At 51.7% G+C, this 15,296-nt stretch overlaps 1 protein-coding gene across 1 annotated transcript in view; it reads right to left on the bottom strand.

The window, feature by feature from the left end:
• DGKI (diacylglycerol kinase iota) overlaps positions 1-15,296 on the bottom strand; it is a 270,647-nt gene that overhangs the window by 67,173 nt on the left and 188,178 nt on the right. Inside the window, 3 exon segments of the mRNA XM_045288847.1 lie at positions 7,968-8,090; positions 10,720-10,847; positions 12,249-12,338. Of these exon segments, the coding sequence (XP_045144782.1) occupies positions 7,968-8,090; positions 10,720-10,847; positions 12,249-12,338 (341 nt within the window).

The following is a 15,296-nucleotide window of genomic DNA, read 5'->3' as shown; positions in this document are numbered from 1 at the left end:
GAGAATGAGAGCGAGGGAGATGAAAGTGGCAGCAGGGGCACAGAGTGGCACTGAGAACGGAGCGGGACAAACACGCGCTGTTCAAGTGGTCATGGACCCCTGCGGGGCGATGCCAAGCTGCCTGAAAGGTAACATTCACCACCAACCGGGGTGCCTGGGGCCCAGCGGAGCGGAAAGAGGGAGAGGGTGGAGAGAGGGAGGGATGAGCGCTGTGTGGAGGTGAGGACGTGGATTCCCAAACTCCAAACACGATAGGGTCTGCTCAGCGAGCTCTTCGTTTGCTATCAAATCCCAGGGATTCCCCTCACTCTCTTAACCCCCTGCTGAGACTCTGCAGCCCCAATGCACACGCCAATAGCACCCTCTTGAGATCTCTTGATTGTTTTATAGAATCACAAAGTCCCTGTTCTCAGTTATAGCTGGGTTTTAGAGCACACCGCTGTGCTGCCATCCGTGTGTACAATCTGATCCCCCCTTAATCCCTGTGCTGTCCCCTGAGTAGCCTCCGAGTTTGAAATGGGATTGCCACCTACCGCTCACCCTACGAACTTCATTAAGACAGGGGTCAGACAGCATTTCTGTGACATCAGTGGGTAGTGGATAGACCGCTAAGGAGGAGTGGGCAGGAATGGGCAGTGGAGCTGTGGGAAGAACCAACGGAAAGAGAGCTGGCCTGGTGGACAAGTTCTTCACACGTTGGTTCAACAGGGCCATTTGGCCACGGGCCTTTTGGTCTCTCAATTTGGTCTCTCAAGCAGGAGGCAACTTGGAGCGCCACCTAGCATTTTGGAGGAGAAATGAAAAAGAAAACCCAACCACACTGGCTGTTGGACACAGTAGCACAGGGCTGCAGACAGGAAGAGTATCAGGGCTCACATGATCTACATCAGTGTGGGCAATAGCGTGGCTGGTCCAATTTCCAAAATGGGAAGAAACAGAAAAGATGTGTTATTGTTAACCCCAGCTCAAGGAGCCATGCCACAGAGAGCTGGCAGCACCCTCTGGAAGAAGACGAGCCTCCGGTTTTGCCTGTGTGGCTCCTGGAGTCGTGGCTGGCAGGGCCGCTGGACACAGAGGTGGACCTGACGTTCTGTGAACAAGGACACTTTTCCTTTGTGGTTCCTGAAGCACAGGCCGCAACACGAAGCTCTGGATGGTGGACACAGATGACACGAGAGATTGAGTGTCAACCTTTTGGCTAAGACCAAGGACAGGTGACCTGACAGCCACCACAGGGTAGCGCTCATTGCACGAAGCTCATGTGGAAGACCCCCCCCCCCCCTCCAATAGTGTGGATCATGAATCGGGATGGGCTGCATGGATCCATCTGGTGGTGCTGTGGCCCCTGGGTTAGGGCTTGCACACAAGTCCTCGTTTGGGTGATTGGCAACTAAGACCTTTTGAAGCCGCTGTCAGGCACAGAAGGAGAAAATCGGGCAGAGTCAAGAGACTTCAGATGACACAGTGACCCTCTCAGACATCACCTCCCTCCTCCCCGCTCAGGGAAGGGCGTGCATATTCGAGACTTGGGCTGGGAAACAGGCTAGGAAAGGTGCCTGCCTCTTCTAATGCTTGTGTGTCCAAGGACAGGGCATTTGGCAAGACATAGCTTGTAAGCACTCAAGGGGAGTCAAGAGGAAAGGAAATGACCAAAGCAATAGAAATAGCTCGAGGAGAAGAATGCACATCATTTTCTAGAATGAATAGAGTGGTAAGGAGCCCCAGTGGTGCAATGGTTACACACTTAGCTGTTAACTGAAAGGTTCGCGGGTAGAAACCCCCCCTTCAAGCTCCCCCCTGGGGAAGAAAGACCTGATATGCTGCTTCTGAAAAGATAACAGTCTAGGCAATGCGATGGGGTTGGTCTACTCTGTCACACATAGTTGCTATGTGTCAACTCAAGTGCACCCAACAGCACTATAGGCCACCCCTTATATCCATGCCTATGTGTGCAAGCTTGGATGTGGCCATTCCAGTGGCACAGTGGGGTTGTATGTTGGGCTGTTGAGCACAAGACCAGCTGTTTGAAACCACTGCATGCTCTGAGGGAACAAAGTGAGGCTGTCTGCGTCCATGAACTTTTACAGTCTCAGAGACCCACAGGGGCAGTTCTACTCTGTCCAATGAGTCAGAATTGATTCATTGATAGTCAGTTTTGTTTTTGTTTTAGTCTGTTTACCAAATGAATGTCATTTCAGGATAAGTTGTTACCCCCAGTCCTTCAGAAAAACCCCAGAGTTTGGCTGCGCAGTACCTTCACGTACTGAGAGCGGTCAAAGGCAGCTTCAGCACTCAAGCCCCACCTCCTGCACCACCATTCCCACAGAAATGCACCATCCTTACAGACTAGACCCAAGACTTGCACTGACCTTCAAGGGAACAGAGCCATCCTTCACCCCAGTGTCAGATGACTTCGGGCTGGTTTTGTCACAAAGCACTGTGTCCTAAGGCAGACATGCTGTCTGAGTGACAGGAGAACTCTCTTTTGTCTTTTTGTTTCAGCAGAACACTCCACTGAGTTCCTGAGAGTCCCTTCCTACCATACCCAGCCTGCTGGGGACACCAGTCTTTCTGCACACTGAGTCCTGGCCTTCCCAGGTTGCAACCTCACGTGAGTCCTGAGGGTGGAGAAAAATCTTCAGACTCCATCCACAAACTCTCTGTGCCAGGCCATCTTCCTCTCCTCTCAAAGAGCGTCCAAGACTTCCTCCAGGAACGAAATCCCCAGACGTCACCTACATAACCCATAGAGAGAAGACTGGTTTCTAGCGGCTACTACGATCCCACTCCACGGGCCCTAGTGTTGGGCTTGTCAGCCGATGGCCTAAAACTTCCTAGAGCCCTCCTCAGTCATCTCTGCTTCCTTCCTTGTGAACTATCAACAGTGTTCTGAGTCAGGGGCTTGGGGCTCTTTACTATGTGGATTCGAGATTCAACTGTACACTGATGTCTGAAACATATCTCTGGGCTCTGCAGCCGAACAAAACTCTTTACCATTGGAGGCATGGCTTTACTACAAGCGATGCACACTGGGTCTACGACAGCCACAGAAGCAGACACATCCATTTGAGTTGGATCGAGTCCCGTTTCCTCATGCAATACTCTTCCACCCAACCAACAAGCCTTACAGCATGTATGGTGCCAAGTAACTCACGTGCTTTAAGAAAGGATACAGCCTGCTGCTTCTCACACTCACCATCCTCTGGACTGGTGAGCAGGAGGGCCGCCATCTTTAACAATGAACACAGAGGGCGGCTGGTAGGAACACGAGCTCCTAAGGCTGAATCACTGGCTGAAACGTAGACCTCATGGAAATGGGAGTCCAGAATGTTCCAGCAGCCTTTCATGCCAGGCCCATCTTTAATAGGGAAACACACTGAACTGGGTAATTTTTTAAAACGGTGTCACGTGGCTCAAAATACGATCTGGTGCACTGGGAGTGCTTCTCTGGGACTCTGAGCGTGGGCATGTGGATCTAACTCTGATTCCCTCCAGCAGTTTACAGCCTCTGCGGCCATGACTGTTTGAGGAAAGATTATCCACAGGCCAAACAGACCAGAGACAAATCTCTCATGAAATAGTTGACACACATCAAGGGACGGAGTATTTTTGTGGGCTTGGTTCCAACGGGCAACACGAGCCTGCGGGAAGGCAGGGAGAAAGGACGACAGAAGCTCAGAGGGAGCGCTCTTGCGGTTCCTCCAGTGTGAGTGTTAGCCAGGGAGAACAAGGCTGAGAGCAGTCTGAGGTACCTGAGGCTGGGCCCCAACTATCTGAGTGATCCAGATGCCAGGGGCTCTCTCTAGCCTCACAGCACCGGTGACACTTCAAGGATGTAGGCTCTGTAAAACTTGCACCCACTAAGAAGATTAATTCTCTCTCTCTTATCTGAATGTGACGCCCTGGAGGAAATCCTCCTGACCACATGCTGCCCAAGGGTCTGTCTTCCTGTTGGGAACCTGCAGCTTTGGCGATCAGCACAATCACCCTTTCTAGGCCATTCAGGTGGTCGCATAATGTCCCACAGAGAAAGGTGCTCCTCCCCTCAGCCCAGAACGTCTGAGGTTCTGGAAGGAGAAAAGGGCTCAGGGTTGTCCTCTTGAGATGATGGGTCAGCACTGCAGATGCCACCAAACCCTCGTGGTCATCGAGTTGATGCCCACTCATAGCGACCCTGCAGGACAGGGCAGGACAGGCTCCCGTGGATTTCTGAGACTGTAACTCTTTACAAGAATAGAAAACCCGATCTCTCGCCCAAGGAGCAGCTGGTGGTTTCAAACTGCTGACCTTGGAGTTGGCAACCCAACATAGAGCCACGACACCACCAGGGCTCCCGGGTGGGGCCAGTTTTACATCTCAGCACACAGTGGCCCCTGTGAGACCACACCTCACCACGTGGTTCTCGAAGAAGGACGCGCTGTATCTGCATGGGGCTTTCCTAGAAAGGGAACCAGCTCCCCGGATGACGCCCGACTACCACCGCCTGTTTCTTGATCCCCTCTCATGCTCCATGAGGTTGGAGGGAATGAGAAAGGAAAGGGGGGCCTGCTGAGGAAGCACTCAGGAAACCAGGGGTGGGGCTGGGCAGTTGGGGACGAGGACAGGCAGTCTCGGGCAGAGCTGGAAGGAGGCCCTGGAGGAAGGGTGGGCATGGGCAAGCCTGGGCTGTCTTCCTTCGGCGCCCCATTCACAGAATGTGGTCTCGCTTGTTTCCCTTTTCAGAGAACCGATGATTCGTTTACTGCTGCTATTTTTGGTGCATCGTCTATTTTGTTTGCTTTCATTCTCCTGGCGATTGGTTTTCCATCCTTCTCTTTAGTTTTTGCTTTGTCTCCTCTCTGGCCCTTTACCCTTGGGATTCTGTCCCCAGTGAGTCCAATTGAATGCTTTGCTGATCTCCGTGGAATTGATTTCCCCTCGATAAATGGATGGGGGGCTACATGTTGTCCTCCGTGTGTCACGGTGTTCTGCAAACTCTGGCAAAGAGGGTTGTCGGCGCAAAGCATTTAAAATTTCGCTTTTGATTTAATTGGGTTTGGCGGGCTATTTTCCATGTGAGAAGAATGCTAGGCAGGACCTTTCCCCGACTCCAAGCTGTCTTGGGTTTTAAAGCTAAAAGCAACAGGTGCCAATTGTACCTAAACCATGACAGTGATTTTTCAGGCTCCTTTTGTTTATAAGTGACCTGATACTGCTGGGGGGAAGGTAAGTTTGGCAACACTGGGCCCAACTGAAATGACACACATGGCCTGCTCCACAGAGGGGGACAGGGACCAGGGGACCCTATGGAACAGGATAGAACTGCCCCTTTGGGTCCCCGAGACGGTAAGTCTTTATCAGAGTAGAAAGCCCCATCATTCTCCAGAGGAACTAGCTAGTGGTTTCGAACTGCTGACCTTCGGAATTGCAGCCCAACACATAACCACTATGCCCGGGGCTCCTTCTGAATATATATATATATACACACACACACATATATATACATATACACATATATATACATATACATATATATATTACACACAGAGACACACAGATCACACACACATATGCATGCACCCGTGCACGCCTAAACAAACTCACTGCCATCGAGTCAGTTCTGACTGACAGTGACCCCTGTGGGTTTCTGAGACTGTTAACTGTTGACAGGAGTAGAAAGCCCAGTCTTTCTCTGAGGAGCTGCTGGTGGTTTCAAACTGTCGACCATGCAGACGCCAGGCTAACACATAATGACTACACACATACATCAAAAAAATAAAAACAAAACCCCCTGCCGTTGAATGGGCTCTGACCCCCACAGGATAAAGTAGTAGTTCCCTTTGGGTTTCCAAGACTGTAGACCCTTACAACCTCACCTTTCTCCAGAAGAGCGTCTGGGGGATCCAAACTGCTGACCTTGTGGTTAGCAGCTCAATGCATGGTTAGCAGCCCACTACACCACCAGCGTGTCTTCCTATGTATATGTATATGTTATATAGTATAGAATCTGCCCCGTTACAAATACTAAAGAAATAGGAACAGTCTCTGGACATTGCCAAATGTCCGTGACTTAATACTTTGCAATGTCCCTTCTGAAGAAAGTGTAGTGAAGAAAACCTGGTGTCGCAAGTCCACTGGGCCTGGATTCCAACCACAATTAAGTTTCATGCTGTCTGAGTGACCTAAGACCATCTCTAACTTCGGTGTCTCAATGTACTCACCTGTGATATAATGGCTAACGCTCAAGGTCGTTGAAAGAGCCACCAGGTAGACCAGTGGTTCTCAACCTGTGGGTCTCGAACCCTTTGGGGGACGAATGACCCTTTCACAGGGGTCGCCCCATTCATAACAGTAGCAAAATTACAGTTATGAAGTAGCGACAAAAGCAATTTGATGGTTGGGGGTCACCACAACACGAGGAACTGTCTGAAAGGGTCGCGGCATGAGAAGGGTGAGAACCACTGAGATAGACCGACAGTTGCCAACTGACAATCAATCGAAAACTCAGATGACTTCCTGAAAGGATGAGAGAACCCAAACAAAACATAAAATGGGGTTTTCTTGTGGGGTTTTAAGCCCTTGGCCACCATACAAAGTAGCAAGGTGATTCGTGACGCCTGGGAAGACTACTTAATAGTTAGCAACCTAGCCGTTATGAGTCAACATCGACTTGATGGCAGTGAGTTTGGTTTGGTTTGGTTTACGTAATACTCGACCTTAATCCTTAATATCGTTATAGGTGTCATGGGGTAAAAGCCAGGCATGGGACTAGGTTTCCAACATACTTCACTTGAGTGAGTATGGCTTTGACCACAGACGGCTTGTAGAATCTGATCTGCTGGGATGGGAGGGAGGGGGGGGAGACAGGACAGAGGACTGCTCAGCGCCGATATCCTACACCCGGGCCGTGGCCAGCCCTCAGGAAGAAGCCCACCGACTCTCCGCATCCAGCAATGAACAGCACACTGTTTACCCAGACAGAGCATACCCCTCTGATTCCACACCAGCCAACAGCACCACGTGGCAATCCTGCACTGAACTGAGCGCCGCCAGAACTCCAACCGAAATCTGCCCACCAGCATTCACACCAACACTCATCCCAAGAGCCCAAAGGTGGAAACAGTTGGAATGTCCATCAACAGATGACTGGACACACACAAGGTGGTCCGGCCCTACTGTGCAGTATCACTCCGCCCTGAAGAGAATTGGAATCCTGATAGAAGCTACCACACGGATGAACCTGGAAACATCATCTTATGGAAGGACAGATACTACGTGGCTCTACTTGGACGAAACATCTAGAAATCTAGACCAGGCAGGTGTAGGCAGAACTTTGAAGTTTAATAGTGGTTGCTTAGGGTTGGAGGAAATGGGAGTCCTTGCTAAAGAGACACTGCGTTTCTGTTAGGAGCGATGGAAAAGTTTGGAAATGGATCATTGGGATGGTTGTGTAGCATGATGATCATAATATTATTAAACTGTACACACAAAGAACATTGTGACAGCCAATCCTTTGTTACATGTATATTTAGCACAATAGCCAAAATGATGGAACTGAGGCTGAATTCAGGGGCTCAGGTCTTAAGATGAACGAAACAGAGCTAGCCTGGCAAGGAAGCATGTCCACATATATGAAAAACCTTGTGTCCATTTCCAAACCCTCCACGATCCCCATCATGCTTGGTCTTCATCCTAAGACAACCTCCTCGGGACATCTGGTAAACACGGCGCTCCAGGAGAGAAAACGCTGGGGAGGTTGACGAGTTTCAGCTCCCTGTTGGCTTCCAAGCAAGCGGCGTGGGAGGTGAAGCTCCTGATGGAGCTCGGGGTGGTCACTCGCAAGCAATGTACAAAGAGTGTCCGTCCCCCCAGCCCCCCAGTGACACAGACATGGCCAGCTTGAGAACCTTCCCGATGGTTTGTGCTCTGGGTGGGGTCCACTCACAGCATCAGACAGGGGGCTCGGGGGAAGAGTAGAGGGCCCTTACTGAAGTGCGCGCGGGTGGCTCACATCCTTCCCATCGCAGTCCTCGTATCTCGGGGTCACCATCCCCAGCCCGCTGTCGCTCAGCATACGCTTCCGCAGGGCAGGGTTCCACCAGTCGGACATCCTGAGAGGGAGGAAGATGGGCACCCGGCAGGTGAGTGTCCACACTTATCCAGAGGACACACCCCACCCTTCCTCAAGGAGCCTCCTGCCTCTGGAGAGGAGACTGACGGCGATGCCTGCCTGTTTACCACGAGCGCTCTGCTCACTGCTTCCCCTGGGAGGCTGCCAAACGGCGGGCTGCGTGCCGATTCTGCCCCTTTCACAGAGGAGAAACCCGCATGCCAAGGTGCGGTGACGCATCGGCCGTGTGAGATGAGTGAAGGAGAAAGGGAGCCTGGCACAGAAGCGCAGCTGCGACCGTGGGCACCCTCAGCCTTCCCGCCCCGTGTGACTGCCCGAGCGAGCGGGCCACAGAGGCGGGATCAGAAAACGAGTGACTCTTGTCCTGGTGGATTTTCAGGCGATTCTATCTTTGGAGTGAAAACAGAGGTAACTTCTTCTGTCACTGTTTGACACAAAGGGACTGGTTGGGAGGACAGAGGCTAGGCCTAGCTTGCAAAGGTGATGGCGGGGTTGCCCTTGCTAGCTCCAAATCCTGGTTGCATGCCACAGAGAGAAATATTGCTAGGCCCCGTGCCAGCCCCCCAACTGTTGGCGTGCCTGAGCCCACTGTTGAGGCTACTGTGTCAGTCCATCTCATGGAGGGGGTCCCTCGATCGCCCTGGCTCTGGCCAAATGAGATGCCCTTTTCTAACCGGTGGTTTTCCCAAAGATGGGTCCAGAGTAAGCAAGTTTACGTCTCGCCCTCCTCATCTCTAAGGTCCATTTGGGGTGTGGTCCCCCCAAGTGTGCATTCCATCTGTCAGCCCAGGATCACCTCATCCAATCAAGGGGTAGGGTGGTGTAGGAGTTACATAATCTGGTGTCAATCTGTGACTTGAGAAGATTAAGAGTGGAGGGGTGGAGTCTAGTCTGTCAATCAGATCACAGCCAATGAGGCCTCTGTGTGGGCATAGCTTTCTTCTACGAATTCTGGGAAATCTGGCTTTTCCTCCTTGGAGGCGGGAGACACTTCACTCTCTCTGCTCACTTCCTGCCAGACATCCCTGAGGAGAAGCCACATGGACCTACCCTGATGCAGCCCTGGGTGCTGGAGCAGCCCCATGGAGACCCCTGCCAGCGCTGAGATGCTTTTACCACCACTGGCTTTGCACCCATTGGCCTGTGATCTTCCATGTGGTGAGTCTGAAGAGGGCTTCACAGATCGGTATCAGTCATATGGGCTAATCACGGATTTATGGACTTGATCTGGACTGGGCTGGGATGTTTTCTCAATATACAACTGCTCTTGTATGTAAACCTCTTTCTTACACACATATGTGTGTCCATGAATCTGTTTCTCTATTCTACCCGGACTAACACAGGTGGGCTCACTGGAGCCCAGGGCTGCTGGGGGAGGGTACACGCACACCCTCGCACCTGAGACTTCCTAACAAGCAAGGTGCATTCCCACGCTCACTTTCCTCGAGAGCCTCAGGTTGGATTTCATGCACACAGCCCGGGAACTGACCTTTTCTGCCACCTCTGTGACATCCAAGGTTCCAGCAGGCCACTCCTGTGCCTGGTCACCTGCCCCTGCCTGCCAGGCAACCCTGGCATCTCTGCCACCCTAAGCACAGGGAAAGAACTGCTCCAGGCAACCCCCAGCTCAGCCCAAGCCACAGGTGACCCTGGCAGCGAGAGGGAAACTCAGAAAAAGCAAGCGTTAGTCGGAGAAGTGAATGAATTGGGGTAAACCCGGAGAGGAGCTACTTCAAGTGAAGGGGCTGGTTCGGGTGGAATAGGTGAACCAGACTGTGCTATTGGGGTGCACCCATCTCACATTTCTCTGGAAATCTTTATTTCCACGGTCAGCCTCAGTACACCTGTGTGGATTTGGGATGCAAATAGGGTAAAATCTGCACTGTAGGTGAGGAATAATGGTGCCATAGTGTTTTTGATAATGTTAATACTTAGTGTCTACCAGGTGTCAGCCACTTAGACAGAAACAGGTAAGTCACCAGTCACTACAGGAAAGGCATTTAGCACAATGTTTCGCTCAGAAAAAGTAGTAACAAGGGTTATGCATGCTAGACATGCCAGGCTGCTTGCCAACAGGAGGAGGAAATGGAAGAGGAGCAAAAGGAAGGGAGAAAAGCAAATGCCAAGTTGGGCATGGTGGCTACAGACATACACGAGGGCTCTGGTGGTAACTGAGTGATGGCAGGGAGTTTGGGGTTCAGGTGGCTAACCAAAAGGTCAGTGGTTTGAGCTCCCCGGTCACTCCAAGGGAGCGAGACGAGGTAGTTTGCTCCTACAGCCTTAGAAACCCAGTGGGGAAGTTCTGCGCTCTCCCACAGGGTTGCTATGAATCGGAAACAACGCGGTGGAGAGGGCCTTAGGTCTACAGACACATACGCACAAAGGTGAGTGGTGGTGTTTCCTGGGTTTGTTAGAAGCGTGGGTGTGGTGGGTAAAGTGATCTCAGGCAAGATGCAAATCTGAGTGGAACAAGTGCTTCCTCACCATCACGCCGGCCGCCGTAAGGAAGCACAACAAGGTGTCTTCTGGAATGACCCGAGGGCCCGCGGGCATCACGGCCAAGCCAGGCCCGGCTGTCCCCCCACACCAGCAAAGAACCGTTCACTCACCCCGAGGCCTGCTCCACCACCAGGTCGGGCATCCCCGGAGGCGTGCCTGCCTGCTGGGGCACCACCATATCTGGGTCCAGGATGAAAATCTCATCTTGGGAAATCTCCATCACGAAGTGCAAGTGTTCCTACGGAAGGAAACGGAAAGCAGGCCGTCCGAGCACTGGCAGGGTCCACCCTCCGAGGGATCGTGCAGCAAAGCACTGCTGGTCTTGAGGAAGACTGGAATTCTGGGGCCTGTCTGTTGACCAAGGTGCATTGTGAGGGTGTGACCAATGGCCAGCCCCTCTCTGACACTGCTCTGTGCCAATAGGTGGGCACGGAGGACAGCTGAGTGAGTCCCTGTTAGTTCAGAATTCCTACTTGACCTGGAAGTCATTCGGTTATCACCAAAGGTGATCTTACTTCTCCACCAAGGTTTGGGAGAAGCAGCACCGCACACACAATACGGTGCGCACCTGTGCGAGACCACCTGGACTCGGCCCCAGGATCGGGCAGGCTAAGGGTCAGGTGAGCAACCGGTCTAATACTTAGGTTCAACATGGCACCCTTTTGTTCTTTTACAGGAGGCTTTTGGGGACACATGTCAGCATGGGGTGCAACCATCTCCTTCTCGTTACTGATCGCTGAGTGGTGATAAAGTGACCCTATTCACCCTGACACGCACCTGTGCTCTCGTACTTGATGACTAGAACCAGCAAGGTATGGGTGTGGGTTAAAGAACCAGCATGAGGGTGGGGGTGGCGGGCAGCTGAAGGGCAGGTTGGTGACAGTGTTTACAAGCCTACCTATGTTTCTAGTCTGGTTTCCAAGATCAAGCTACATCATCTTGAATCTAGAGACGAGCATAAGAGATCAAGGGTTCAAGGGCAGGCTGGAAATGTCATTCCATAATGTATAGCTGTTTCCACATGGGGGAAAAAATAGGAACAACAACAACACAAAAGTGAAGGGGAACTGCGTCAGGAGTGAGACTTGGGATGAATCCCCGATGAACAGAGACCAGGGATGCGGACTGTTTTGCTACCACACAGTGTTGGCTGGGAAGGGGATCACGGCAGATGTAACCCCTCACCAGCTGAGCTCCCTTAGGGCCCATTTTAAAGCATCTACTTTCCAACACTCTGCTTTCTTTTCGACTGAGGTTCCATCTCTTATTTTATGTTGCTATTGCTGTTAGCCATTTTGTTTCTGTTTCGCTCTGTATGTTTTCCGGTGTCAGAGACCCAGGGTGGGTGAATCCATAGAGACAGTCACTGGATTTCATGGTCCCTTGAAAGCATGGCAGAGGAGGCTGGGGGCGGTGGGGGAACTAATAAATCCCAAGGAGTCCAAGAAAGAAGAAAATGTTCTAAAATTGCTTGTAGTAATGATTGCACAACTCCTCTCGATAGGATGGAACTATTGAATTACATGTTATATAGATTATGTCTCAATAAAACTGTTCCAAAATAAATCTTTTTTTTTTTTTTTAAGTTAAAGAAACAAAAGCAGTATGGGAACTCGCCACATTGACACCCAGGACTTACCTGAGATCTGTCTATTCGATAAAAGCGATCAGCAGAAGTTGCTAGAATAAACAACAACAACGTAATCAGAGAGTGAAGGCATAAGACCTTCTGAGTGTTCTGTGCTCCGAAGTCAGGTTCATGGTCTTCTCTTCCACTCTGCCACCAGACTGGCCTCCCAGCCACCCTGGACGTCCAAGCAGTCCCTGCACCTCTTAGCAACGGCTCAACACCTGCAGCCCTTGCTCTGCCAGCCTCCACCCAGAAAGCCTTTCTCCTCCCTTCTGCTGACGTCAGTCTGAGTTCTCCTTCCAGGACCCTCCACCCAGAAAGCCTTTCTCCTCCCTTCTGCTGACGTCAGTCTGAGTTCTCCTTCCAGGACCCACTCCAGCATTGCCTCCTCTGTGACTCCAGCCCCACTTCCTCCCTCACCACGGGGAATCCATGGCTCGGACTTCTGTGCACATTTGGAGTTTGGGACTTTTTCTGGAAGCCACCCACAGCCATCGAGTGCATTCCGACACACAGCGACCCTCACAGGACAGGTAGAACTGCCCCTGCGGGTCACAAGGCTGTCATCCCTACAGAAGCAGACTGCCTCAGCTCTCTCCTGCAGAGCCAGCGACGGGCACGACGAACAGCCGGCCTCTCAATTAGTAGTCCAGCTCTTTAACCACTGAACCACAGCGGGTACCATCAGGTGGCTGTGAGTCAGAGCCGACTCAGGACAGGGGCTCTGGGTTCAGAAAGCCAATTCACATAAACACTGAAACTAAGAGAATGGTCACTCTGTCCCTCGGTGTTTCCTGGAATGGCTGTGGAAGGAAGCACGGGACCTTCCACGGCACGGGGCTCCCTGTCCGTGTAGTGAGTCACTAAGGCTACAGGAGGGGCTGGCCTGGAGAAGGACATTGTCCTTGGGAGAGTGGAAGGTCAGCCGAAAAGAGGAGGGCCCTGGACAAGATGGGTGGACACAGTGGCTGCAACGATGGGCTCACACATAAGAACCACTGTGAGGACGCGCAGGACCGGCCACGCTCTGTTCTGCTGTGAGTCAGAACCAGCCGCACAGCACTGAACAAGAACAAGACTAGAGGGGACTCCCGGGTTTGGGATGTCCACGCTGAAGAAGACCTTGAAGAAGAACACGAAGCCACCAGAAAGCCAAGCAACTCATCTGGTCTTAAAGGAATCACCCCTTTCAAACTGAGCCCCCCCACTTCCCCACCCCCCACCCCGACTCCCCACTCACACCACCATCACCACCACCACCACCACCCTGGGCCATGGTTGAAGACAGCCACACATCAAAAGGTTCCTTAAGCATCCCTAAGAGGGGTGGGGCTGCAGGTGGGGTTCAAGACAAAACAAATGGTAAACTTCAGGTTTCTCAAATTTATTTTCATTAGTCTGAATATATATATATTTTAAAAATTCTGTTCATCCCTGCTTAAATCTATCAAGCAGAGTCTAAAATAAGATTACAAATAGATTGTCTAAAACGAGCATCACACTGGGGAGAGGCTGAAAGGGCCATCGTTTCAGAACCATACATAGTTGATGAGTGGTTTCTCTCTGAACAGAGGTCGGGCGCTGGGCTCTGAAAGGTAACTTTAAGTAAAAGCTGCTGGGAGAGACTTGCTGGACGTTGTTCTTTTAAACCACGACCGAGAGTCTCCAAGGAGCCCTGGTGGTGTACTGGTCATGCACTGGACTGCCAACTGCAAGGCCAGCAGCAGTTCGAAACCACCAGCAGGAGATGGGGCTTTTGACTCCTGTAAAGCGTTACAGTCTCGAGAGCCCACAGGGGCAGCTCTGCCCTGTCCTGTAGGTCACTATGGCTTGGCATCAGCGGGAAAGCAGTGAAGCTTTGCTTTGTTTTTGTGATTTGAGACCCAGTTCTGTCCTTCGTTGTTCTGGGGCATGGGACGGTGCGGGGACTCCTGTGTTGCTGTGATGTAGAAAGCTAGGTTTCGGGTATTTAAAATACCAACAGGTTTCAGGGGAGCTTCCAGGCTCAGACCGGTTAAGGGAGAAGAAACAGGTGGGTCACTGTGGAAAAGTTAGCCACTGAGAATCTTATGACGAGCAAGGGGTCCCGGGACAGGAAAAGGAGTCCCGATGGTGCAATGGCTGAGCGCTCAGTGCTGACCAACGTGCTGGTGGTCGGAACCTGGCCCGGGGCTGTGAGGGCAAGACGCATGGTCTGCATTGGTGAGCAGGAAACCTATGGGGCAGCTCTCCTGAGTTCAACTCTGTTGAGTCACAAATCATCTTGATGGTCACCCCACAGGCGCATCTCACAAGGTACACTTAATACCTGAGTTAAGACCATCATTATCCACATTTGTGTTTTTCCCAAGACTGCCTGTTCATAAAACAACCAACGGTAAACAGAGATCCTGTGGGCTGGAGTGGACTCTCGCAGTGGGGTTTCCAACATTGTTGTCTTGAAGGAAGCAGCCTGCCTCATCTTTCTCCCACATTATAGCTGGTAGGTTCAAACCACTGACCTTTTGTCTAGCACCCACCCCAGTGTCACATTGCACTGTATACAGACAGACACATCAACACTAAATGTTTTGGTAGTTTTCTGCTAAATCAGCTGTCCCCCGGTTGTAGATTCAGGACCAACCTGTAAGATCGTGGACCTGGCAGCGAGAGGAAAGCAGGGTGACATATCTGTAAGGGCAGGGGCCGAGTCACGAGAGGGTCACCCTAGCTCCTGACTCATGTTCCTGGCTCCATCTACTGAGAGCTAAGTGCCATCCTCAAAAAGCTGCTCACTCGTCCTCCCAGATCCCACCCAGATGGACCAGAGAGAAGTGGGCCGTGAAGGGGAGCAGGTACCCTCGGCACTGGAAGAGTGTGGGGTGGGGTGTCCTGGGATGTGGATGACTGGAGAGAGAAACTGGGTGAGAGATCACTAAAGAGAATGGGAGGCCCTAGAGGTAAAGGTCAAACCCAAACCTCACTGCCATTGAGTCCACGCCGACTCATAGTGACCCCCTGTGAGCTTCTGAGACTGTAGAAAGGGAGTAGAAAGGCCAGTCTTTCTCCTGCAGAGCG

This window comes from Echinops telfairi, unplaced genomic scaffold (genome assembly GCF_000313985.2).
Source record: "Echinops telfairi isolate 266 unplaced genomic scaffold, ASM31398v2 ScPeMD7_23;HRSCAF=83, whole genome shotgun sequence".
NCBI classification, from domain to species: domain Eukaryota; kingdom Metazoa; phylum Chordata; class Mammalia; order Afrosoricida; family Tenrecidae; genus Echinops; species Echinops telfairi.
Note: the sequence above shows the minus strand (reverse complement) of the source record. Positions and strands in the feature narration are given on the sequence as shown.